Here is a 27,812-nt window from a genome sequence, read left to right as displayed (position 1 = left end):
CTGTGACATGAAAGAAGAACAAGGAGTCTTCAAAGTGATGATATTGCCTCCAGAGAGTTTGATCTCAACATCATTGAGTCTGTTTGGGATTGCATAAAGAGACAGAAGGATTTTCACATTCCTGTCACCTACATCCACAGAAGATCTGTGGTCGGTTCTCCAAGATGTTTGTAACAACCTCTTTGACTAGTACCTTTAAAAACTGTGTACAAGAAGAAAGAGTGATGAAGGCAAAGAGCAATCATACTAAATATTGATCTGATTTAGCCTTCTTATTAATTAATTCACTTTCTATTTGGTTAATTGCTAAAAATAAACTTAACACTTTTATACGTTGGTTTCTACAACTTGAGAAAGGTGCTGGTGCGGCGTACAAATGCATTGGTATCAATAAAAAAAAAATTTGGAATTCCAAGACTCTTCATTACGGCAGCACAGCCTGCCTAAACGTACCAGCTTCCATTTTGCAAACACTTTTATGTTAACATTCTTATTTTACAGGATATTTTCTACACCTGCCCAAAACTTTTGCCCATTTTATAATTTACGGTATGTGTTTTCATAAAATATATACTACATACATGTCATACATTTTTCAGGTAATTTAGTCTATTGCAAATTCTTTGCATGGAAGAGCTAATTTTTCCACCACATCCGTGTAATTTTGCAGTATTGACACTTGTGTCCTAGCGTTATCTCATCATTATATTATTGTCTACTGATGTACCATTTCATTACAGTTTCTACGATAGAGCTGAAGTCTAAGCCTTTCAGGCCATAGCTCATTGCACAAAGAAACACTGTAAATGGCTTATTGTATATGAGATGATGTGGATCAGAGCACATCAGAATCAATAAGCAGCTAGTCACAACCTGGCAAAGTGTTCTTGGTCGGTTTCCTTTTAGTAAGTATGAATTCTAAAACGCAATGTCAAATACACAATCAAATCGAGAGCGCGGCAATAAAACATTGGCTTGACACTTTTGTGGTTACGTTTTCCCCTTTTTAAACCTATTGACCTCTTTTTAAATGGTTTTATGAAAAGGGAAGGATACAAAACACAAAGTTTCATGATTTAATAATAAGTTAATGATGAGTGAGGTGCACCGCGAGGGTTTCTCACTGGTGGCTCCAAGGGCGTTAATAAATGGGTACGCCTGACCTCAGTCCATAAATAAGGGCAAAAAGTTCAAAGGTTACAATGGAAAAGTTGTAAATGTCCATAAACTTATCAAGAAGCAGTAAAGATAATTATTGGCATGAGATGGTAACCGGCTATCAGTTGGACAAGTGGTTCATGTCCCCTTCTTAAGCAGATATCATTACAAATTGATTGAACCAGGCTTAATGGAGAGTCTTAAGATTGATGCCATATTGGTAGGACTGATTGATGACCAAGTTGAACACGAAGAACAAAGTGTTAGTGGCGCTAGTTTTCTACCTGCTCCACTTGCCTGCTTTCTGGGTGTCTGTAAGGATCGCCATTAAAGGATTTGTCCACTACTTGGACAACCCCTTCTTAATCTGTTTGGCCATGATAATATAAAAAAAACATATCCTGTGCTGGCGCCTTTACTGCAGTGTCGGCACTCGCAGTGCCCGGCGCTGTCGTGCGGTGTTGTGACACGTTACCCTAGCGCCCAATCAGTGCCGGCGTCACTGTCCCCTCCTTCGGACAAATCGAACATGAAGAGGAAGTTTGGGCTGCAACTGACCTCTGATTTACTCTTCATGTTCAATTCGACGGGAGGCATGGACAGTGACATCAGCACTGATTGGGCTCCGGGGTCACATGTCACAACAATCACAGGAGACAGAGTGCCGAGACCTCGGGAATGGCACCAGCATGGGAGGCAAGTATAAGCTTTATTATTTTATCTGGGCCAAGTGAGGGGTATGAGAAGAAGTTATCGAAATAGTGGACAACTTCTTTGACTATAATGACTTTTCCTAGTGCCATTGTCGGTTCGTTTTCGTTAAAGTAAGTTTAGTACCTAACAGTATTATATGCAATAGTCCTGGGTAAAAATTGACTACCCTTTTGTATCCACCCCTTTTCTGCTGTCCTCTGTATCTTCATACATCTCTGTGTGTAGTCCATTTTTGCCATTCTTTAAAGAGGTCTTGCTGGAGACTAAGCACCACGCCAAACTGATTTCCGACTATTCCCTTGCACTGTCCATGTGCAGTCTCCTAAATTTGCATCCGGTTGCCAGTGCCCAGTCTCTTACTAAAGCATCTCAGTCTTACAGTATACTTGGGAAACCTTCTGGAAGTTTTAGCGTATGTGCACATCATGTTGTCTTTCTGGTGGTTTTGGAGAGGACCACTAATGAAACGCTCAAAAGAATGAACATTTGCATTCCTCTGTAAAATCAGCTTGCTGTTCTTATGTTTAGGATTTTGAGCATCTTTCCAATTGATTGAGGTTTGCTCTAAGGAGGCTTCTGCTTCAACCAAATTTGCTGACTCTTCTCATAGTCAAGGAAGTCTCCCCTTTTTCAGGAAAATTCTGGGAAGTTGGCAAGTACAGTGAAGTCCGATCATGTTTCCACACTCTCTAACCTACAAACAGTAGAAAAGGAGGCAGGTGAAAGGAAGGAATGTTTGATGGCAGGACCAGATTATATCAAGTTTCTTGGCTCTTCATTGAAACAAAATTGTAGGTTATTTTTAATTAGAAGAATTTGTAAAGTCACTTTATTTTTATTGTGTATTTAGGACACATCGGAGTGTTAAAAATTAGTTATATAAGTTTTCCCATTGACTTTCATGTTGTGTGCGTCAAGGTTTACTCCCCTTTGACATCACAGAGAAAATCTTGATTACATCATCAGTCAGCGTTTCCTTCGTGATCATGTAGCGTTGTGTCCTAGATCTCGAGAAAGCACAATTGGACAACAACACACCTTACAAGGTTCTGCTGATCAAGCGTAGTGCAAATATGGGGTAGAACAAAAGGAGTCCTGGCTGCTACACCTGCTGCTATCCTATGGAGTCCATGAGTTTCAGTAAAGAGATAAACCCCAAAAAAGAAAATACATGCATTGACGCTACCATGAAGATCAAGTATAAATCTTTGGTGGTAATTGGTGTAGTCAGATTTCTTAAAGGGAATCTATCATCACAAAATGACTGTTCAAACCAAGCCCTAGCACGTGCTAACCGAGTGTCTTCGACGTGCTCGCTCCAGTTTCGGTGGTTGCATGTCTCGCGGCTCTTCGACAGCCACACATCTGCAGAGATTACCTGTTTCTTAGGCAATCCCTGCATGTGTTGCAGCTGTCGAACAGCCGCGAGACATGCAGCCACAGTGACTCGAACATTTTTTTTGTAAGTTTTTGCACCTGTCTCATCATAGCTGCCCACAGTAAAGTAAAAATACACCAAAACCAGACAGAATAAAACTTTTGCTTGTTAAATAGAAATAAAAAAAAACAAACGTCTTCCCTTTGAGGGTTGGATGATATTATCAGCCAGTTAAACGTATATGTTTGTCTGTTCTATTAATAATGCATGCATTGCAAATCTCTGTCCATTAAGGTCTTTGATCCTCGCTCCTTCCCAGTCATATTGTTACAAGACAGAGCAGCTGAGATCCTCGGAGCTGCCGATGCCTCCGCTGCCATCCATCTCCGTTAATGAAATCCGTATTTTAATACATTATAAAAAAAATTGAAAAAATGAAGACAAGCGTACTGCAGTTTGCAGGTAATTTAATGTATCGAGATTAAAACAAACTGCAAAGACTTTCGACTGCGCGGAGATCAAAGGCACTAATTTCATTGTTCTACTTTAATGTTTACGGACTTCAAAAAGATAGTACGGCTCGAAACGCTTTTAATGTCATCTGTAGAGTTGCTTTGAAAAGCAAGGAGAATGTCTTCATTAACCAAAGCTGCTTCTTGGACCCTTTCGTCTGCCTGGGTTTTCACAGATTAGTTGGAAGAAATAAATATTCCTGTCTCCTCTAAATCATTATATTTACTTTGTGATGGACGCACTCAGAAATAAGAGTCGGTAATCTGAAGAAATACATTGAAACAAAAACACCATTTCTTGGGATTTGTTGATCGTTATGGCCATTCCGGAGGACAGTTTCTATGACATAGGTTATGGGGTTGGGTCTCGTTGTTGTTCTAGTTGTAAGAGATACTGTCATATTTGAAGAAAGTTGACTTGAGCCGTGCGATTGGGCAAAAGTACACAAGAGGATCTGTCTTGAGGGCATATTTATGGCAAGGGTTAAAGGGAGTTAGTCTGTATCCTGTAACTTCACTTCTATTTTGTTAATTGCTGAGGTCGAGGCACTGGAATTCCCATTAAGTAGGAGAAGAAGACCCCCCATTAGAATGGACAGTCGCTGTTTTGAAATTTATGGAACTGGCAGTGCTTAGCTGTCTCAAGCAGTTCCATAGACTTTTGATAAAGCGGGGCATAATTGACCTCCTCTCCATCCAAATATGGAATTTTTGACCTCTGTTTTTGTCATCAGATGGTATCCAAGCAATTAGCAAGTTCATAAGTGGATAGACAATCATTTGTTACCTTGGTACAACCACATTAAGGCCACTGTTCTAAGAAGGGTTCCTGCTGAAAGGTCTCGACGGTTCACTTCACCCAGGCTAGGACATAGCCGTGGCTTGATTCGGCAATGGATGTGGTGATAGAGATTGCTCTGCACTTTCTGTGAAGTTGAGTAGAAGAAAATCCTATCTAAGGCCGGTAGAGCACAATCAAGAAATGACCGGCTTTTAATTTCCATCTACAACATGCAGATCACCCTTGGTTCTCCTGAACCACACACATCCCCAAACGACTCTACTATGATCTAAGTTTAGGATAAAAATTGGGGAGGTTTCAGTGAGAGCGTTAAAATTCAGTATGCAAATTTTCTCTTCAGGGACAAAGAAGACTTGAACTCTAGTGCCACCTATTCGATGAAGAAATCCTGTAAGTCAGTAATGACTATTTAATGAGACTTGCCAAATGACTAGGATAAAACCCAAAGCTAACACGTGTTTTGGGGTGTTTACCTTTCATCAGTGCAAAGCAGGAGGTCTGAAATGGCTGGATGAGAGCCCTCTGATTTGGGTTTTAAGTGGTAACATCTCTCCTTGTGGAGAGTGACTTTTGAGAATTAAGTATGCAAATTATCTCATACTGAGAGTACCAATCCTAAAAGTCGATATTGACCTTTTACTGTAATAAGCCTTGCCACATGATTTAGAATTTAAAAAAAATCAGAGTTTCACAGCACAGATAAATGGGCTTTCTAAAGTCACAAGTTATCCCCTCTCCATAGGATAACGGGTCTCCACAGCCCCAACAATGTGCCGGTCTTGTATGGAGAAGAGGCCGAGCATGGGCACATCTGCTCTTGGATGGAACAAATTTGCGCATGCTTGGCCTCTTCTCCATTCAGCTCTGCTCTTGGCTTTTTCCGACAGTCCCATATACAACGAATTGAGCGGAGGTTGAGTGAGCACAACTCTCCATTGAAGGTGGAGAGGGGATAACTTGTGATTTTTAGAATAACCCATTTTAAGGTCTATGTCACATGACATGACTCCAAAGTGACTGTAGTTTCTCACTCATTCGCAGCAAGTATAGGCATATCTGCAAAATTCTTAACCTGTGTTAACAGCTTCAACCTTGAGACTGTCCACTCTGGATGAGATATCCATGGTTGGACCCTGACCTGCTGTCAATATACAGATGATAAAGTAAAGACTCTTAACAGTCACATGAATTAGCCTAGCTTTTTCTGCAGCCTGCTATGTACAGTGACGAATAGAACCTGTAGAAACCAATGGTTATTATTATTATTATTTATTATTATAGCGCCATTTATTCCATGGCGCTTTACATGTGAGGAGGGGTATACATAATAAAAACAGGTACAATAATCTTGAACAATACAAGCCGCAACTGGTACAGGAGGAGAGAGGACCCTGCCCGCGAGGGCTCACAATCTACAAGGGATGGGTGAGGATACAGTAGGTGAGGATAGAGCTGTTCGTGCAGTGGTTTGGTCGATAGGTGGTTACTGCAAGTTGTAGGCTTGCCGGAAGAGGAAGGTCTTCAGGTTCTTTTTGAAGGTTTCGATGGTAGGCGAGAGTCTGATATGTTGGCGTAGAGAGTTCCAGAGGAGGGGTGATGCGCGAGAGAAATCTTGTATGCGATTGTGGGAAGAGGAGATTAGAGGGGAGTAGAGAAGGAGATCTTTTGAGGATCGGAGACTGCGTGCAGGAAAGTACTGGGAGACGAGGTCACAGATGTATGGAGGAGACAGGTTGTGGATGGCTTTGTATGTCATGGTTAGAGTTTTGTACTGGAGTCTCTGGGTAATGGGGAGCCAGTGGTTCATCAACATTATCATTGAAATGTAATTGGAAAAACGATTTCTTAATATTAAAATTATCCTTTAAGGTGACCATATTCTTTAAGAAATACAGGATCTTATCATAAGAGTATCTTAATGATTCTCAATAAATGATAAGGAATAGGGAAAATAATGTCAGTCGGGGGTGCAAAGTGCCGGTAGGTTTGACATCCACTATTTTTGTTTCCATCGTGGCAACTGTTTTCGTGAAGCATCGCATTAATTTGACTGGTTCTGCTGTTCCTATCTGGGATTACTTGCAAATATTTAAAATACTGCTATTAGAAATGGAATTACGATTTGCCATTGGAGTAATAAGTTTTATGGCCATTTCAGAATTCGTGTTCTTTCACAGCTGTTTGTCCAACATGCTACCCACCGGGCTGCGCGGCACAGCATAACTGATTTCATATTCCCCCCTGCGAAGTTAATATCGCAGCTCTCAGATTAATGTATTCCTCAGTGTGTAGCAAAAATGTGCTTAAGTAAGCACCTGGTTAAAGTAGGTCCTGGTCATCCACAGTGGGGGAGTCGGAGCCTCCATAGCTTTGGTAGGGAGCTTAGCACTAGATGTGGCCACAATAAATCTGCTGGTTACAATATCCATCTTATGTTGTAAATTACTCTTCAATGTTTTTATGTTATTTGTGGAATTGGTTTACTATCATTTACCCCAGAAATGATGGAAAACTATCGCACAAATCTACGTCTGCTACAAAGAGATGAGATCTTCTTGAAATGTTTGGCACATCAGTTCAGTTTCAGACTGGCGTGCCAAATGTCAGAACCATAACTGTCCTTTGGATATGTCATGAAAGCCCAGGAAGAAAATATCTATTTAGGTATGTTCAAAAGGAGGCAATGTAAACCTATGTTCTAGTCTATGTGAGCCATTTTGCACATGGATTTATGCATCAGACTATGCAGCTCCTGCACCTCTCCATTATGAACGTCAGTCATATACTCGGAGCGGACATTCCTGGAATGTCCGGGCCTACGGTCCCACTGAGGCACAAAGAAGCATGCCTCAATACCTTCCTAGGAAAGGAAGTCGGACCAGTAATCGCATAAGGGGCTTGGGACAGGACTCATGAAAGCTGCCAGGCAGGGTATCCCAGGGGTCAGAGATGCCAGAAGGAAAGGGATAGCTCAGGGCAAGCAGACATCAGAACCTGCTGTGTTCTGGACTTTGAAAACTGAAAAGATTGTGCCCAATACTAGTGTCTCATTATGATGAAAATGGACAGCTAAGTACACTTCTTTATTATAAAACAAATTATATCTCCCTAATGTGTGCGCGGCCATTCCTGAAGTTGAGGAACTGGAGACAGCAGAGGCCTGTGACCAAAACGTGAGCATTACACCACCACATGCATAGCACTGGAGAATCGGGAAACTGTTTATTTGTAGGGTGCCAGTGGGAACACAGCAGCCCCTCACCCATTACTACCGCCCTGTGTACCTTACAAGAACACATTACCATCACCGTCACCCAACTTTCCTGATCTTCCTCACTCTGCTATTCCTGGTATGTCCGCTGGTTGCTCCCCAAATCCCATCACCATCACCTAAATTTCCTGATCTTCCTCATCCTGCTATTCCTGGTATGTCCGCTGGCTGCACCCCAAATACCATCACCCAACTTTCCTGATCTTCCTCACCCTGCTATTCCTGGTATGTCCGCTGGCTGCACCTCAAATCCCATCACCCTACTTTCCTGATCTTCCTCACCCTGCTATTCCTGGTATGTCCGCTGGCTGCACCCCAAATCCCATCACCATCACCCGACTTTCCTGATCTTCCTCACCCTGCTATTCCTGGTATGTCCGTTCGCTGCACCCCAAATCCCATCACCATCACCCAACTTTGCTGATCTTCCTCGCCCTGCTATTCCTGGTATGTCCGCTGGCTGCTATTACTGTTTTTTTTTTCTTCCTTCCCCTGCATGTTTTCTCATTTTAATTCCTTGATGCCAATACACAGTTGGCTTTATCTTTCCATTTGGATCTATTTCCCCTTGCATTTTCCCTTCTGACTTCTAATTAATCCCCTACTGTGTCTGTGACCAGTCTTCCTGCTGCCCCTCACTCCCGATCACACCTGGCCTATTTCATGAGCACTTAGCCTGTTATAAATTCAGAGACCTAGGTCTGTCTGGACCGTGGTGTGTCTCTAGAAGGATGTCTCTAAAAGGATAACCGCAAATATGATAGCAGAAATATGCCATAAATGAGCCAGAAGTGAACAGAAGGTAAGACTAACCACTGTTAATAAATGTACTAAACTTTCCCTTTCCACCACACTTACTCTCATCATGCTGACATATGCTCTAACAGTTTTGACTCCATTACTCCTCAGCCTCCTTAGCTATCCCCAAACCCCAGCACCCTCTAACCAAGTAATAATCTCTCCTTCCCTCTTGCCTCCCCACCTGTCCTCCTCTGCTGAGCTCCTCCTCAACTTCAGATCTCTCCTAATAAAACACAAAACAAGCCGCCCACTCTCCTTCTCCCACCTGCTCTCTCTCTCTCCTCACTGCTGGAGACATATCTCCCCATCCTGGACTCCCACAGCCCATACCTCCTATTACTACCCCCTCCTATTGCTCTCAACCCACTATAAACACCCGAAATCTTGCCCACCTCAAATCCGTGCCCATGATTCCCACCCTCCTGCACCCTCTCCCTGGATCAGTATGGAGTACACGCTCCATCTGCAATAAAAATCCATGTGATTCACGACCTCTTTACCTCTCGTAATCTTTTCTTTCTGGGCATCACTGAAACATGGCTGACACCCTCTGACACTGCCTCCCCCGCTGCACTGTGTTACGGTGGCCTCCACTTCACCCACACTCCTCACCCTGGCAATAAACATGGTGGAGGAGTGGGCCTTCTCCTTTCTTCCAACTGTACCTTTAACCCAATCCCACCTCTACCCTCCCTTATCCTCCCTTCTTTTGAAGTTCGCATCTACTCCCCCTACAACCTCCAAATGGCTGTCATATACCGACCTCTGGGCCCGACCACTGCCTTTATTGACCAATTCTCCACCTGGCTTCTTCACTTTCTTTCTGCTGACATTTCCACCATCATCATGGGTGATTTCAACATCCCCATTGACACCCACCAGTCAGCAGCCTCCAAACTCCTGTCCCTTACTTCATCCTTTGGACTTACTCTGTGGTCCTCCTCAGCCACCCACACAGACGGACACACATTAGACCTGGTCTTCACCCGTTTCTGCTCCCTATCTAACTTCACAACCTCCTCTCTCCCTCTATTTGACCACCATCTACTCACTTTCTCATCCCTGTCCTCCTCACCTATTACCCATGTCCAGCAACATGCGCACCCACGCAGGAACCTCACACATCTAGAAATCCACACACTCTCTGACTCTATCCTACCACTAGCATCCATATCCTCACTCCACGACACAGACACTGCCACTGCTTTCTACAGTGCCACTCTTGTATCAGCTATTGACATGGTTGCCCTTGTCATGCATAGCAGACTGCGACGAACCAATAGACAACCCTGGCACAATAACATCACTAAAAAGCCTCGACAAGCATCCAGAATTGCAGAACGGCATTGGAGGAAAACAAATTCGCAAGATGATTTCACTGCACTCAAACAAGCAACACTCGCATTCAAATCAACTCTCACCTCTGCTAAACAGGCCTACTTCACAACCCTGGTATCTTTCTTATCCCACAACCCCAAACAGTTGTTCAACACTTATAATTCCCTCCGCCAACCACTACCCCTTCCGATTTTTTTAATGGTTGCCGAGGACTTTGCCACGCACATCAAAAATAAGATCGACCAAACAAGGCAAATCTTTGTCGTCAAACCACCACAACCTCTTTGTATACCAGACCAATGCCTAAACCCCATAACTTCCCTCTCCAAAATCACTGAAGGGGAGCTTGCTCATCTTCTCTCCAAATCACACCTCACCACTTGTGCACTTGACCCCATCCCACCTCCTCCCCAACCTCACCACCACACTAATCCCATCCCTAACCCATCTCTTCAACCTATCACTACCTTCCTACCTATCTTCCCCACTGCTTTCAAACATGCGACAATCACACCTATCCTCAAAAAGCCATCCCTTGACCCAAGCGCTATGTCCAGCTATCGCCCCATATCTTTGCTCCCGTTTGCATCCAAACTCCTTTAGCAGCACGTCTATGCTGAACTTTCCTCTCACTTTGCATCTAACTCTTCGATAACCTACAATCTGGCTTCCGTCCCCACCATTCCACTGAGACTGCCCTGACCAAACTTAAGAGCTTACTTACAGCCAAAGCTAACAGACAATTCTCTATACTCCTCCTTCTAGACCTGCCCTCTGCCTTCGACACAGTTGACCACTGCCTCCTACTACAGATCCTCTCTTCCTTTGGGGTCAATGACCTCACCCTATCTTGGATCTCCTCATACCTTACCAGGGCCGGACTGGGACTAAAATTCAGCCCTGGCATTTGAAGTCACACAGGCCCACTTGTCACATGGTGACTGTATAATATCTTTGTACACTTGTAGGCTACAAGAAGTGAGGGGAGTGTAACACAACTATATAACATATAATTACAGCTGTATCCAACATTACAGCTCAGCCCCCATAGACTATAATACAGCACAGCCCCATAGAATGTAATACAGCACAGCCCCCATAGACTATAATACAGCACAGTCCCCATAGAATGTAATGCAGCACAGCCCCATAGACTATAATACAGCACAGTCCCCATAGAATGTAATGCAGCCCAGCCCCCATAGAATGTAATGCTGCACAGCCCCCATAGAATGTAATGCAGCACAGCCCCCATAGAATGTAATGCAGCACAGCCCCCCATAGAATGTAATGCAGCACAGCCCCCATAGAATGTAATGCAGCACAGTCCCCATAGAATGTAATGCAGCACAGTCCCCATAGAATGTAATACAGCACAGCCCCCATAGAATGTAATACAGCACAGCCCCATAGAATGTAATACAGCTCAGCCCCCATAGACTATAATACAGCACAGCCCCATAGAATGTAATACAGCACAGCCCCCATAGAATGTAATGCAGCCAGCCCCATAGAATTTAATGCAGCACAGCCCCCATAGAATGTAATACAGCCAGGGCCGGACTGGGACTAAAATTCAGCCCTGGCATTTGAAGTCACACAGGCCCACTTGTCGCATGGTGACTGTATAATATCTTTGTACACTTGTAGGCTACAAGAAGTGAGGGGAGTGTAACACAACTATATAACATATAATTACAGCTGTATCCAACATTACAGCTCAGCCCCCATAGACTATAATACAGCACAGCCCCATAGAATGTAATACAGCACAGCCCCCATAGACTATAATACAGCACAGTCCCCATAGAATGTAATGCAGCACAGCACCATAGACTATAATACAGCACAGTCCCCATAGAATGTAATGCAGCCCAGCCCCCATAGAATGTAATGCTGCACAGCCCCCATAGAATGTAATGCAGCACAGCCCCCATAGAATGTAATGCAGCACAGCCCCCCATAGAATGTAATGCAGCACAGCCCCCATAGAATGTAATGCAGCACAGTCCCCATAGAATGTAATGCAGCACAGTCCCCATAGAATGTAATACAGCACAGCCCCCATAGAATGTAATACAGCACAGCCCCCATAGAATGTAATACAGCTCAGCCCCCATAGACTATAATACAGCACAGCCCCATAGAATGTAATACAGCACAGCCCCCATAGAATGTAATGCAGCCAGCCCCATAGAATTTAATGCAGCACAGCCCCCATAGAATGCAATACAGCACAGCCCCCATAGAATGTAATGCAGCACAGCCCCCATAGAATGTAATGCAGCACAGCCCCCCATAGAATGTAATGCAGCACAGCCCCCATAGAATGTAATGCAGCACAGTCCCCATAGAATGTAATGCAGCACAGTCCCCATAGAATGTAATACAGCACAGCCCCCATAGAATGTAATACAGCACAGCCCCCATAGAATGTAATACAGCTCAGCCCCCATAGACTATAATACAGCACAGCCCCATAGAATGTAATACAGCACAGCCCCCATAGAATGTAATGCAGCCAGCCCCATAGAATTTAATGCAGCACAGCCCCCATAGAATGCAATACAGCACAGCCCCCATAGAATGTAATGCAGCACAGCCCCATATAATGCAATGCAGCACAGCCCCATAGAATGGAATGCAGCCAGCCCCATAGAATATAATACAGCACAGTCCCATAGAATTTAATGCAGCACAGCCCCCATAGAATGTAATGCAGCACAGCTCCAATAGAATGGAATGCAGCCAACCCCATAGAATATAATGCAGCACAGGCCCATAGAATGGAATGCAGCCAGCCCCATAGAATATAATGCAGCACAGGCCCATGGAATGGAATGCAGCCAGCCCCATAGAATGTAATGCAGGCAGCCACCATACAATATAATGCAGCACAGCCCCCATAGAATGTAATGCAGGCAGCCCCCACAGAATGTACTGCAGGCAGGCAGCCCCCATAGAATGTACTGCAGGCAGGCAGCCCCCATAGAATGTACTGCAGGCAGGCAGCCCCCATAGAATGGAATGCAGGCAGGCAGCCCCCATAGAATGGAATGCAGGCAGGCAGCCCCCATAGAATGGAATGCAGGCAGGCAGCCCCCATAGAATGGAATGCAGGCAGGCAGACCCCATAGAATGGAATGCAGGCAGGCAGACCCCATAGAATGGAATGCAGGCAGGCAGCCCCCATAGAATGGAATGCAGGCAGGCAGCCCCCATAGAATGGAATGCAGGCAGGCAGCCCCCATAGAATGGAATGCAGGCAGGCAGCCCCCATAGAATGGAATGCAGGCAGTCAGGCAGGCAGTCCCCCCCCCCCAATAGCTCCACAATCCACTCATCACTCTTTGTTAAAAAAAAAACCAAACACTCTACTCACCTCTCTCCTCGTGTCCCGCGCTGCTCTCCTCTGGCTCCGGTCTCAGCAGCTTAAGTCTGCCCGGCGCCCAGTCACACTGCAGGTGCGCGATGATATGACGTCATCGCGCACCCGCAGTGTCAGCGGCAGGCAGAGCGGGGAATGATGGGAGAGGGGGCGTCAGCAGACGCACTCTCCTCCATCATTGCATTCAACTGTACCGGTGTCTATGACGCCGGTATAGTTGAATGCGGGGCCGGGAGTGTGCCGCGACAGCGTGGGGAAGAGTGCCGACAGCGGCACACTCAAGCGGCCCACTACTGCCATCGGCCCTTCTGGCATTTGCCAGAACTGCCCGATGGCCAGTCCGGCCCTGTACCTTACCAACCTGCAAATTTAGCGTTTCCTACTCCCATACTACCTCCTCATCTTGCCCCCTCTCTGTTGGTGTCCCTCAAGGCTCTGTCCTTGGGCCCTTACTCTTCTCAATCTATACTCTCGGCCTGGGACAACTCATAAGGTCCTATGGCTTCCAGTACCATCTATATGCTGATGACACTCAGATCTACCCCTCTGGCCCAGATGTCACCTCTCTGCTCTCCAGAATCCCGGAGTGTCTATCAGCCATATCCTCCTTCTCCTCTCGCTTCCTTAAGCTCACTGTGGACAAATCTGAACTAATTATCTTTCCTCCATCTCGCATATCTTCCCTACCTGATCTATCTATCAAAATAAATTAAATCACACTTTCCCCTGTCCCCAAAATCCGCTGCCTCGGCGTAACCCTGGACTCTGCCCTGTCCTTCAAACCGCTCATCCAAGCTCTCGCCAACTCATGTCGCCTCCAGCTCAAAAATATTTTCAGAATCCGTCCTTTCCTCAACCCTCACTCTACCAAAATGCTTGTGCATACCCTAATCATCTCCCGCCTCGACTACTGCAACATCCTCCTCTGTGGCCTACCTTCTAACACTCTCGCACCCCTCCAGTCCGTCCTTAACTCTGCTGCCCGACTAATTAATCTCTCTCCTCGCTACACTCCTGCTTCCCCTCTTTGCAAATCCCTTCACTGGCTCCCAATTTCCCAGCGTATCCAGTTTAAACTACTAACACTGACCTACAAAGCCATCCATTACCTTTCTCCTCCGTATATTTCCAAACTAATCTCGCAATATCTCCCCTCACGTAATCTCCAGTCCTCCCAAGCCCTCCTTATCTCCTCCACGCTTATTCACTCCTCACCCAATTGCCTCCAAGACTTCTCCCGAATATCCCCCATCCTCTGGAATTCTGTGCCCCAACACATCCGGTTATCCACCACATTTGGATCCTTCAAAAGAAACCTGAAAACCCACCTCTTCAAAGAAGCTTACAGCCTGCACTGACCACGCGGCCATCTCAACACCATCGGAGCTACTGCAACCCTCGACCTACTGTCTCCTTCCCCATAATCCTGTAGAATGTAAGCCCGCAAGGGCAGGGTCCTCGCCCCTCTGTACCAGTCAGTCATTGTTAGTTTTGTTTACTGTAAGTGATATTTTTATTTTGATCTAACCCCTTCTCATGTACAGCACCATGGAATTAATGGTGCTATATAAATAAATAATAATTATTTTAGCCTATTTTTGTAAACCATGTATTCTAGTAAACTGTCTGCAAGCAGAGGTGCTAGAACGTTGCGTAAGGTTTCATTTTACAAAGCCCTAAATTAAACCACAGAAACAGTGTGCAAATGGAGCAACTCCTCTAATAAAATATTTTATGTTGGGAATTATTTGTACAGGTCATCATTGCTGAACCTGAAACTTTCATTACCTCCATATAACACTGAATCGCTTCCTTAAAGATTATTATTTTTCAGGGGGGGGACTTGGTCTGAAAATTCATAGTGAGATGTCTGCCAAGTTTTTAGAAGGTCTCATTACTTGGGTTTGTTTGTTTGGGAATCTTTTCTTCCTATCCGGTTTTAGTTCTGTCTCTCCAGAATTGATAACGTCTCCAGTCCAAGGAGTTGCTTATTCATTTATTTTTTTTTTACTAACGTTTATTTTCTTTCTTCTTTTATTTTTGGAGATGTTCTTCTCTATGAGAGTTCATCTCACGAGTCACAGTTGTTGAAATAGAAAGTCACACGTGGGAAATCTGAGATTTCGGTTCTATTATATGTATTTTTGTTTCTGTGCCATAATAAATGCATCAATGTATTTAATGAAACATTTTAGGGTCCAAAGTTAAGGGGCTGTAAACGGATAAGAGCTGGTTCATAAGTGTCATCTTGTATTGAAGACTCTGGTAGAGAGGAGAAGCCGAGAGCTGGCGGAGAGTCTGAAGGCTCCCATACACATAAGATATAAGTTGGACAAACCCTACTATTTTGACAGGATCTGCCAACCATGTAATATTTATGGGGGCCTAATGTCCTCTGGAAGTTGATGTCAGTGGAGAAAATATAATGAAGTTGGAATTTCCACACCCTTCAGGGGAGATAAACTACTGCCAGAAACCTCTACCCCCATTGAAAACTCGTGAACACTCCGACATTCCGAGGACTCGTGTGTACCCAGGAGTGGGAACAGATAGTTGTCTGGCAAATACATGTTTGGTCCACAGATAATGTGTATAGCAGTTTCTTATATTGATTGCTAATCCATGACCAACCTTCTGAAAGTTAGAGACTAGACATATCTGTTGCTTGCTTTCTCTGCTTCAGTGCCGATCTCTCCAACCTCCCTTTTCTCCGACTATCCCTCTCAGATCCTACGTGCCTCAGGTTACTATATAATACCAGAATTCACCTCTGAGGTCACACTTCAAGACCCTATAAGCGATCTCAGGCTGTCGTCTGCTGCCTGAGTATTCATGTACAAGTATTCATGTACTTGTTAGCTTCTACCTTGTACATTTCTGATATTCCATTGCCGATCTTGGACACTGGAGCCACTGAACGAAGTTAACAGTGGACTTTGCAACGTCATCACTAGAGAGTACTTCTAACTTATCAAACTCTGCTGGGCACTGCTACAAAAATACAACTGAGTTTTCTGATGTACCCAACTCTGCTATTTCACTGGGCTCTGTGTCATCACTCATCTCTGCCAGTTTCTTGAGTCTACAGCTTCCCTGTGGTCCACTACAGCCTCTGTTTTTCCTGCTGCCATATAGCCTCTATAGCCTGTAACTGATTAAACAGCAAACCTGGGTAGGACTTATGTGAATATATCAACAAAAAATAAGTTTATTACTCCAATCAATATAGTGAACACATGTATGTGCCTGACATTGTATACAGAGAGCCATTTGGAAAGACACAAATACCAAGAAAGAAAACCCAGTCAAATCACAATCCTCAGTAGTAAATATATATACCAAAGCCTAAGTACTATAAATGTATGTAACAAGGCTAAATATCGAAGGAGCATCAATATATGTATTCAGGTATCCCCAGTTGTAAGATGTATATGCAGCGCCCCAGAGTCCTGGTCGTTGCAGTAACGTCGCTCTGCCGCTAAGGGGAGTGATGTTACGTCTGATTGCATTAAAGGAGTTCACCTGATCAGGTAACACTCACATTACACTTCACACTCCGGCCACCAGGGGGGAGTGGTTCTATCTAGTAGGCCACTCCTCACACTCTGGTAAAACTGGGGGTTGGACAGGAAGACAGGGAGAAGTAACTGGGAAGAGCTAGAGAGAGGACCTGTCAGGGATGGGATCCTGGCAGACTCCTAAGAATAGCACAAACCAGTGAGCAACGGGGACACAGCAAAGAAGTGATAGAACCAGAAGGAGTCGTGCTGTAAGATCGAGGCAAACATCCTTCTGAGGGGCAACAGTCGGTGGCCGGAACGCCGAGAAAGTAAGAGACTTTAAGCATTACTTCAAACCACGGCAGGACAGCTAATTATAGGTTGGCTGTCTCACTTAAACACCTAAGCAGACAACGGAAGCAGCTGTGGGAGAGGGGCGACTCTAGAGTCCCGGAAGAACTCCAGGCCTACCCCGTCATACGGGTGCGTCCTAACCATATCATCTGGGGGACGGAGAGAACGAGCATCAGAGACAGACAGAAGCAGTTGTGAGGACTATCCCGGGGTGCTCAGCAGGGAAGGACTACAACACACAGGCGCTAGAAGGTAGACGCTGATTCCCACCTGTTAAGGGGACTCCTGATGTGCCTTCGGACCGGCCGGTCTCAGACAGCCCGGTTAACAGTGCCCTGGATTGGACACCCGAAGCCTTCAGTAAAGAGGTAAAGAGACTGCAACCTGGTGTCCTCGTTATTTACTGCACCGCACCACCACCATTATCCACATCTATTATTGTACGCCCCTCAGCAGGGTCACGGACTGGGCCTAGCCACCGTGACAACCCCAGAGCAGAGACTCAGAGGCCCGGTACCGGGTACCCCTCGGCCCTGCGGCAGTGGGGGCGCTGCATATATAAGCATAGAACCTGTCTGTGCAGTCCATATAACTCCCTCGTTTAAAGCAAAAATTGCATCTGTTGGGAACTATATAAATAGGATAGGCACTGGTTATAATGCATAAGAAATGGAGTGAAAATTAGAGAAACAGCATGTGTGGATACATGTAAGATGTTAAATATAATCTAAAAGGACTATACCTGTGTGGTACAGTTAGAGAGTGTGGCACCCACCCCAACGCGCGTTTCGGTATGTATCTTCGTCAGGGGGTCAGCCTGTAACTTTTACTGGAAATGATGACATCCTGCTCTTCTGCTACCTAAACACTTTGTTCAGTGATTGGCTGCAGCAGCGAAGCGACTGGATTGAGAATTTATCACATCTGATAGGATTACTGTTGTGAATTCCGTTCTCGGGCTCCCTCCTGTGGTCGTGAATGGTACTTTGGTGAGTTCTGTCCTTGGACACCCTCTGGTGGCTTTAAGTGGAACTGCTGATCTTTGAGGTTGGCTTTCTCAGCTGCTCTCGTTTATTGCTGCTGCTGGCTTCCCTATTTAAAAGGCCACTGTCACCCCCCCAGCCGTTATAAACTAAAAGAGCCACCTTGTGCAGCAGTAATGCTGCAGTCTAACAAGGTGGCTCTTTTAGTTTTTGATTCATTTATTACCTCAAAAAAGCGTTTTAAAAATTGGCCACAAATACCAGATATTGTACCAGGAGGCGGTCCGAAGCGTCCTGTATGAATCCCCCAACTGCCGTCACTCTTCTCTTCAGGGGCGATGGTACCCGCCCCCTGAGCGCTGTTATCGTCTGAAATCCGGCGCCTGCGCTGTGCGTGCCTGCCTGGGGCAGGCGCAGTCTTCATTGTCAGTGCGGCCACACTGTTGCTGAAGCCCCCGCCCCGCACTGTTATTCATTACGCACAGTGCGGGGCTGGGGTTCACACGATGACCCTGGAGGTCCCTTCCAACTCTAACATCCTATGATAAAATGCACCAAATTTATTAAGTAGGGGGCGACTCTTAATGAATTTGGCGCATCCTTATTTCTTCACGCCCCAAAGAAGGAGAATTTCCTAAAGCGCTTTTCAGTAGAAAAATCTTTTCTTTTTTTTAACCGCGTCAAGCAACCTTTGTGTGCACAAGACACAAGCCCCTGAGCACTAAGGGACTGAACAGTCATTCCGCTTTCTCTATTTTCCTTGTCGTCCGATTAATTATTTATCAATGGTACACACTCCTGAATCAGGGTGATTATCCAGGGCACGCAGCGCATAAACCACTCGAAAGCTAAATCCAGGCATAGCTATTCCGCAGCACGCCCGACAATCTAAATATTGCTCTTAGAGTAATCGAAGCAGTGGGAGAAGTCAGCGCCGTTGATGGACTATTCTTCAAATTGATTTCAAAAATGTATTTAAGGGGATGATCTTCCAGTGTAGATTACCTATTGATTTTTAATATGAAAAGCTCATTATATAGGCAGTAACTGCATATAAAAACCAGGCAAACCTTTGCATAAATCCTTTAATTGAATTTCTAGCAGCTCTTTGGTCCCCCTTCTTCCCTCCCACCCCCCGGTAATTAAATCTACGCTGTGTGTTCTGCATCCTCCATGGGTTTTTTTTTGGCGGCGGTAACCTAACCACTTTAAAAGTGAACCTGGTAATTGTTCAACATTGAAATCCCTTTAATCTGGCTTTTAGTTAGAAAGTCCAGTGATTAGTGATGAGCTAAGGTGTTACCCGAGCATGCCCGGGTGCTAACCGAGTATCTTCGGCATTCTCGAAAACTATGTTCTACTCGCAGTTGAATATCTCGCGGCTGTTCGACAGCAGCAACAATTGCTGGGATTGCCTGTTTGTTAGGCTGTCGAACAGCCACGAGACATGCAACCGCTGGTACTCGAACATATTAATGAAGCACGGCGAGACACTCAGTTATTAGCCGAGCATGGTCGGATAACACCTTAACCGAGCACGCTCGCTAATCACTACAAAAAGTAAAAAATTTGGATTTTGGGTTAACAATTTGCGTTCAATCCATTATTAAATTTTTGTCTATTTTTCGGTATTTTTCCAACATTTTTTTTTTTAATTTGCACCATTTTTTTACGTTTATTTTATACGTATTTACTTGTTGTTGCTTTTTTAGGGGGGGCTGATTCATCAATTGTGACTTTTTAAAAAAAAATTTGCAAAATGTTTTCACAATTGTCACCTCCCGCTGCAGTGATTTTTATTTTTGTACTCCGGATATTTTTTACACAAGTTTTAGACTCTTTAACAAAATGCTTTTTGGAACTAAAAAAGTCGCAAAATAATATAAAGAGCATTTTTGTTTGTATTTTTCAGCAAATTCCTAAACCACATGACCCAGTTTGGGAGGGTTTGTTGCAAAAAATGTTAACAAGAGAAACAAAATCAGGGAAAAGTACCGTATATTAGAAACAAATCACCACTTCTGTATTTATCACCCACTCCTGGTTTTGGCTCACAAATAGTGATGTAAAATACTGACCAAATCCTAAATGTGTGAACAGGGCCTAATGCAGATCTTCTGGCGTAAATGCTACAGATTTGCCGCAGCTTTCACCCTTTGCTATGCAGTAAAAATGTAGCAAAATCCACACCTTAAATTGACCTAAATCCTCAGCATTCAGACAACCCATTGTGTATCCTCCGAAAGAACAGTTTACATTTACTTCTCAAGCTTCGAGGGATTTTAATTTTATTGCTTACTGCTCGTTATCTAGCTTAGCGGCCACCGCTGCAGTCTATCAGCAGTGTCCGAATGAGTAGTGCTTACAAGCTCTTTCCAATAGGACTTGTAAGCACTGCTCTGAATTTGGCCTGATTGCTAGATGCATTTTAATTTCCTTTTTTCCTTCACATTGTCTATTTTACTGACCAACAGCAATGGCCAAATATGTGCAGTGCTCACAAGCTCTTTCTAATAGAGCTTGTGAGTGCTGCTCTGAAACTAGCCTGATGACTGAAACTCACTGCTTTCTCAGTGTTCTTCTGATGCTGCAGAGGCAAAGCTGTGTTTTCTTGCTTTGAGTTGCTCGACGCCTTCTTATAGGATTGCCGAAGATGATGCACAACTATCTCTGGCGTCCCCCTAAAAATTAATGTGCATGATTGACCACCGCTCCGTTAGAGCACCAGGATCAGATCCCAACAGTAGGACCCCCAGAAATCGAGAAGTCCCATGGATAAGAAACAACTTCCAAACTTTGGAACACCCCATTAATGGAAGACCACACGAATCTGCACCGTACCGTTTTCTGGGGGCTCGACGCCTTCTTTTGAGATTGCCGAAGACGGTGCACAACTATCTCTGGCCTCCCCTTTAAAAATGAATGTACATGATTGACCATCGCTCCGTTAGAGGACCAGGATCGGATCCCAACAGTAGGACCCCCCAGAAATCGAGAAGTCCCATGGATAAGAAACAACTTCCAAACTTTTGACCCCATTAATGGAAGACCACGCGAATCTCCACCGTACCGATTTCTAAAACGGAGCAGTATGTTATTCCACGTGTCTTGTCGTGCCGCCAGTCTATGTTCACCGCACAGTGCAGGGATTTCTGCTGCGACAGGACATTTAAATACCAAGTTGAAAGAAATCAAATATATTTCTGTCTCCGAGCTTTGATGCCACAGGTGTTTATGCCGTATAGACAAATATAAATGACATTTTTTTTAAATTAATTTATTTATTTTTTCCGGCCGTCATTTATAATATTTAACATTTGTTATTTTTTAAAAAATCGCTTACATCCCCCCCCAGAGATAGGAATGGGATCAATGCGGAGACGGATATTGCCCGTAGCAGCTGACTTATGAAATTGTTCAGAAGTGCCTATAAATTGACAAAGCAAATTAGACGCGGTTTAAAGTGTAATCAATTTTTAGTTCGTGTTCAGGACCCACAAGTAAAGGGGAGAAAAAATAAAAAAGGAAAAGACAAGTTGTAGCATTTTTAATAAAGGCCTTTACGGAAAAAAAAAAATAACAGTGGTATTTATGGCGGTTTCCATTCTCATTTTATTGCTCATTAATGGAGAGAATAAAACTCAGCGGATTCATCTTCGAAAGGCGTCTTTAAATCCCTTTAAATGACATTTTTAAATGGAGCTACTTATCTCATTTTATATGCTCCTTACCACAAGCAAGGCTCCGTATCCAAGGGGAGCGTGTACCGGATTCCCACCGGGGGGCTTAATATCGCAGACGCTATGATGCCGCGTGCAGTTGGCGGGGCACAGCATATGAAGAATGATGGCTACGGAGCGGGAAAACACTCATTTTTTTATATGTGTTTCTGCCGGAATGTTAGTTTTCTCAGATCTTAGGAAGTTTAGAAAAGGTCGATCTAGTATAATTTACTCTCGGAAATGATCAGCAATAAGAAAAGGACATTTTTTATTTGACTCGCGCCTCCGCTTCACTACTGACGTGCTCTTCCAGGTCGGGGTCCTCAATGGATCTTTGGTGCTAGACCTGTGATGGTTGTCTTGGGCCTGGACAAACGAGGGCTGGGTCCCAAGTCTTGACCAGTGCAGACTGGTTTTCAGACCTTGCCTTGAGCAAATCTGGACCTCAGGTCTTGACTGGCTGGGTTTGATTCAAGGATCTTGACAAGCTTCGTCCGAACCTCGCTTATGGGCACATCTGCTGGTTCAGGCCTCTTGGCTCATTCCGAAATTTCTGTTTCAGCGTTCCCCTGCACACACGTCCTGTTTGTCTCACCAGTTGGCCCAAATCTGCTTCCCACCTTTCTGCTCTGATTTTTATATTGGGTAACTGAGTCATAAAGGCCACATTACCCGGTGCTCCATCTAGACTCTTCCTCCTGGAAACTCTTCTTCTTCCTGTCGGTTCCGCTCCGGTCACAAAAGCCCCGTATCGCTGAGGAACCTCATCCTTTGCGGTACGCCCTCTTACAAGGGCATGCTGGTTGTTTTAGTTTTGTAACAGTTTGAGAACATTGTTAGGTCTCATTCATACTTCAGACTGTTTTTCAGCCGTATGCCGAGTCTAATTTCCATCCGTTTTGGTCCATTTGTCGTGTTTTTTTCATCAGTGTGGCATCTGTATTTCTCACATGCAAAAGAAAAATAAGAATTTCCAAGCTTTTACTACCCAGTAATAAACAGACAGAAGACGTCCGAGTGCTGTCCATATTTTTCTGGCCAATTTGCTTGAATGGTTGCGTTTTGATCCAAAAATTAGACTAAAATTGGCCGCAAAGTCTATGAGCATCCCCTTAGACTGTAAAGGGAACATGTTTTTTCCATAAAAAGCCAGGGTATAAAGTGTGTGTCTGAATGAGGCCTTTTAGAAATTGCCGCACACTTGATATCTCCTCTGGTTTAAAGAGCTGAAGGGTCTAACCATGCAAATTGTGTCTTCAGAGAGGAAGAGGACTAGAACTCTAGCGCCACCTATTGGAAGCAGAGATCCTAAAAGTCAATGTCGACCCTTTTACAAGCCTTGTCACATGACTTAGGATAACAAAATATTTTTTGCAGTACCATTACCTGCAGTACCAGGCACAGTCACACCTATGTATTCATAGGGCTGTATAAACCCTGCAGTCTCCTTAATCTGATTAATGTTGGGGCTCACAATCCTACAATTTGATGTTAAGGGGATCTAACAACAGGTGTTTCTTATATAATGTGGGAGCAGCATGATGTAGGGGCAGAGAGCTTGATTCCAATGATGTCTCACTTACTGGGCTGCTTGGTGCAGTTTTGATAAAATCCTTGTTTTATCTGCTGTAGATCTAGCAGAGCTCGGAATACTGAGCTGTGTATAACCCCGCCCACACCACTGATTGGCAGCATCCTATGTATACTGTCAGCAAGCTGCCAATCAGTGGTGGGGGCGGGATTATACATATTGGCTGGACTACCTGGCACATGACACCTAGTCCTGCAATAATAATCTTCTGCTGATAAAAGACTGATTGTATTGAAACTATAGCAAGCTGCTGAGAAAGTGACACATCCCTGGAATCAGGCTCTCTGCCCCTATATTATGCTACTCTCAGATTCTTAAACATGACACTATTGGTCTCAAGGAAGCTGATTTATTAGACAATTTCATAATTTCATAGCTTTTATAAAAGCTGATTGATAGTTTTATTCTGTATTCTGATGATTTTTATTTTTACTTAAATGTATGTATTTTGGGCTAAAAATCAATTTTGCATTTTGGCTTTTTTTAAAAATTTTGAACCGTTTTCCCTTTACAGATTCTTTGCTTCTCTTCACCTTCAATTTTGATGTGGTCTGTGATCATAAATCAGAAAAGATAAAACAATTTTAAACTCTCTCATCAGTTCCGTCAAAATGAGCTCGCTGATGGATTCCCAGTTAACCCATTCTTCAGTCAGCAATAGACAGTGCAACTCTGAGGCTATAGAAGAGAAACGGTACCATTTTTTTTAAATGAAACCCAATTACAAAAATGATTGTTAGCCAATAATATATGCATTTAAGTATGAAAAATAAAATAAATAAATATCCTTAAAGGGGGACTACTCCTTTAACAGTGTTATGCCTATGTTGTACCAGAGCCCCTGCCTTCATGTCTTGTAAATGCACGATTATGGAGACAGGTTGTAGTCCTCTGTGTGTGCCGAGAGGGCTGCGATCAGTGACGCCGGCCGCTGCTAAGATTTCGAATGCATTTGCGCAAGCCGATTTCCAGCAGCAGCGGCCTTCCCCAGTGGTGGCGTACGCATACTTGAAAAATCAATAGGGATTAACCTCTCACCCCCCTCACATACTTATACCGTGGTCGGCACGGCTTACCAATATTTCATCTGTTTCTCCTAAACGTTGGGACTCAATAACGCGCAGCTGTCCTCGCATGTGACTAATTAATTACTAAAAATTCAGCCGCACTGGAAAGAAAAAAAGTGATTAAATATCACATCAGCGATCTACCGGAACAGAGGGACTTTTAATAGGCAGAAACGACTAATTTCACATCAATTATTGTTTGTTGGTCATTGTCCCTGCCTCGTACTACGGGCAAAGTTAATTTAAAGATTAAAAAGGGATCTGTCCAAATTGCCTCTGGTATCCGTCCCTGGATTTAAGTCAGGTTTGAGATATATATATATATATATATATATACGGTATATATATATATATATATATATATATATATATATATATATATATATATATATATATATATATATATATATATATATATATATATATATATATAGGATTTGGATAAAAATATCAACGTAGAGCAAACCAGTAAAAAATGAGATGAAAATGAGAATTAAAAAAAAAAACAAGCCAAAAAAGTCCCAGAACAACAAGTTTCATGTCATAATATTTGAAGTCATTTTTTTCATTTGTTCTATAGACCATCCACACACAGTGTATAACATTCGGCCTCTCGCCCCCTGCTTTTAACATTTGGCCTTTCGCTCCCTGCGCATAATATCCAGTCCCTCACGCCCCCCGGTTTATAACCTACGGCCCCTCGCCCCAGTGTATAACATCCGACCCCTCACCCCGCCCTTGATGTATAACATCCGGCCCTTCTCCCCGATGTCTAACATCCGGTCCCTCACGCCGCCCCCTGATGTATAACATCTGGCACCACCTGATGTATAACATCTGGCCCTTTGCTTCGGTGTCTAACATCCGGCCCCTCATGTATAACATCCGGCCCTTGTCCCCGGTGTCTAACATCCGGCCCCTCACCCGCCCCTGATGTATAACATTTGGCCCTTCTCCCCAATGTCTAACATCCAGCCCCTCACCCCGCCCCTGATGTATAACATCCGGCCCTTCTCCCCGATGTCTAACATCCGGTCCCTCACGCCGCCACCTGATGTATAACATCTGGCGCCACCTGATGTATAACATCTGGCCCTTTGCCCCGGTGTCTAACATCCGGCCCCTCACCCCACCCCTAATGTATAACATCCGACCCTTCGCCCCGGTGTCTAACATCCGGTCCCTCACGCCGTGCCCTGGTGTATAACATCCGGTCCCTCACCCCATCCCCTGGTGTATAATATCCAGTCCCTCACGCCGCCCCCTGGTGTAAAACATCCGGTCCCTCACGCCGCCCCCTGGTGTATAACCTCCGGCCCCTTGCCCCAGTGTATAACATCTGGCCTTTCACGCCGCCCCCTGGTGTATATCATCCGACCACTCGTCCCTGGTGTATAATATCCGATCCCTCATGTCCCCCAGTGTATAACATCTGACCAGTCGCTTTCAGTGTATAACACCTGGCTCCTCGCCCCTAGTGTATAACATCCAGTCCCTCACCCCCGGTGTGTAATATCCGGCCTCTCATGCCACCTCCCTGGTGTATAACATCTGGCTAGTCACTTTCAGTGTATAACTTCTGGCTCCTTGACCCCGATGTATAAAATCTGGCCCCCTGCCCCGAGTGTATAACATCCGACCCCTCACCCCTGGGGTATAACATCTGGCCCCAAGTGTATAACATTCAGCCCCCCAGCATATAACATCTGGTTTCTCGCCCTAAGTGTGTAATATCCGGCCATTCACCCCTGGTGTGAAACTGAGCCACTAAGTGGAGATGCCGTAACCTTACAAAGCGGAGTCGAGTGCTGAGGAGCAGAGGACAGAAATGTCACCACCGCTCTGCTGAGTCCATAACTACACAGTCCACACCTCCTCTGGTATTAACATTATTACAAGCACTGCACCCCCTTCAGGAGCTTCATGGCCAAGCAGCTGCATGCGGCCGTACATCACCAAGCACAATGCCGAGCATCAGATGGAGTGGACTCTTTAGGAAACATATGTACATATGGGTTGGATGGAAAATGTGCAGTAGCAGCATTGTTTTACAGACCTCATCTACGTGCTGCAAGCCAAATCCGCCAGTTAATTTGCCCATATCAACAATGATATCCTCAAAATTTCCATTTGGTGCTGATTGGGAAACACCCTGTGTGAACATTCCCTAAATTACCTCCTCCACTGCTTTCTTTCTACTACTTTAGTGTCAGTCTTTACCGTCGTTCTGGCATTTTATTCATAAATTTTAAAAATAATGGATGCTATAAATCCCAAGATTCCTTTTCATTTTCGCTTTTCAGGTTTGCTCTTGATATTTCGTGTCTGTATAACATACAACTTCTATTTATAAGCGGCGGATGCTTCCCTTCCCTAAGACCTGAATACCTGCTAGACCAACAGCTGCCGTTCCTTATTCACCGCTTATTATTATGCACGGAGCCCAATTCCCAGAGGTGAGCAATTAATTCAGGAGTCTCTGCTCAATGTGGTCGATGTTCTCGGTAACAAGTTTAGGATAGCAGATACTCCTTACCTGATCTATTACTCTCAATGATGTATCTGCAAATTGATTAATCCTCACAGTTAGACTTATTAGCTGCATTCAATCAGGCTACCCGGCCCCAAAAGATTCGCTCAAATGGAAATGCCGGATAATGTGGGAATTAAGTTTGAGCAGGCGCTTTCGCAAAATTTAGAAAAATGCGTGCGGGAGACATAGGAATCCAATGAAACTATTGTAATCCAACAGCAGCCGATAATCCAGATGAATGGAGAGAGTAGGGCTATTTTGAGTCAAACCTCAACTATTCTTTCATGACTGAAGCCCTGAAGAAGCACATTTTGGCGAAACCCTCTACCAATGACTATAATATGCTTTGGCCGCAGTTTCAGCAGTGTCCACCCACATGAATGGAGATACTGCCATAACTGAAGCCAGACGAAGCACTGACTCCGTGGGTCTTATTAAGGGTGCAGACAGACAGCTGTATGAATCAGACAGAGATCGGACTGACCGGCGGCTCCCCCTACCTGAGCGAGAAAGCTTCATGTATTTCTATGCTCAGGTATGGGGAGCCGCCCGCCAGGCTGTGTATTGCTTTCTGGACTCAGTCCGATTTATACTACCGTCTGACTGCACTTTTAAGTTAATGGCTGAGGGTTTCGCCAAAGTTCTCTTTTTCAGGTCATCAGACCGAAGCCTTGACAGAACCACTGACGTATTGCCGAAA

At 44.4% G+C, this 27,812-nt stretch overlaps 1 protein-coding gene across 8 annotated transcripts in view; it reads left to right on the top strand.

Annotated features, from left to right (window-relative positions):
• Positions 1-27,812, top strand: part of WWOX (WW domain containing oxidoreductase) — a 1,206,506-nt gene that overhangs the window by 386,346 nt on the left and 792,348 nt on the right. For 2 of the 8 annotated variants that reach the window (XM_077288370.1, XM_077288369.1), the window contains exon 10: positions 24,027-24,390. The exons of 5 other annotated variants lie outside the window; for them this stretch is intronic. In XM_077288370.1, coding sequence (XP_077144485.1) covers positions 24,027-24,089 — 63 coding nt within the window. In that variant the 3' untranslated portion in view covers positions 24,090-24,390. Of the gene's footprint in view, positions 1-24,026; positions 24,391-27,812 lie in introns of those variants that run through there. One more of the 8 variants, XM_077288366.1, reaches the window with a different exon arrangement.

This window comes from Ranitomeya variabilis, chromosome 2 (genome assembly GCF_051348905.1).
Source record: "Ranitomeya variabilis isolate aRanVar5 chromosome 2, aRanVar5.hap1, whole genome shotgun sequence".
In the NCBI taxonomy this organism is placed as follows: Eukaryota; Metazoa; Chordata; class Amphibia; order Anura; family Dendrobatidae; genus Ranitomeya; species Ranitomeya variabilis.
Note: the sequence above shows the minus strand (reverse complement) of the source record. Positions and strands in the feature narration are given on the sequence as shown.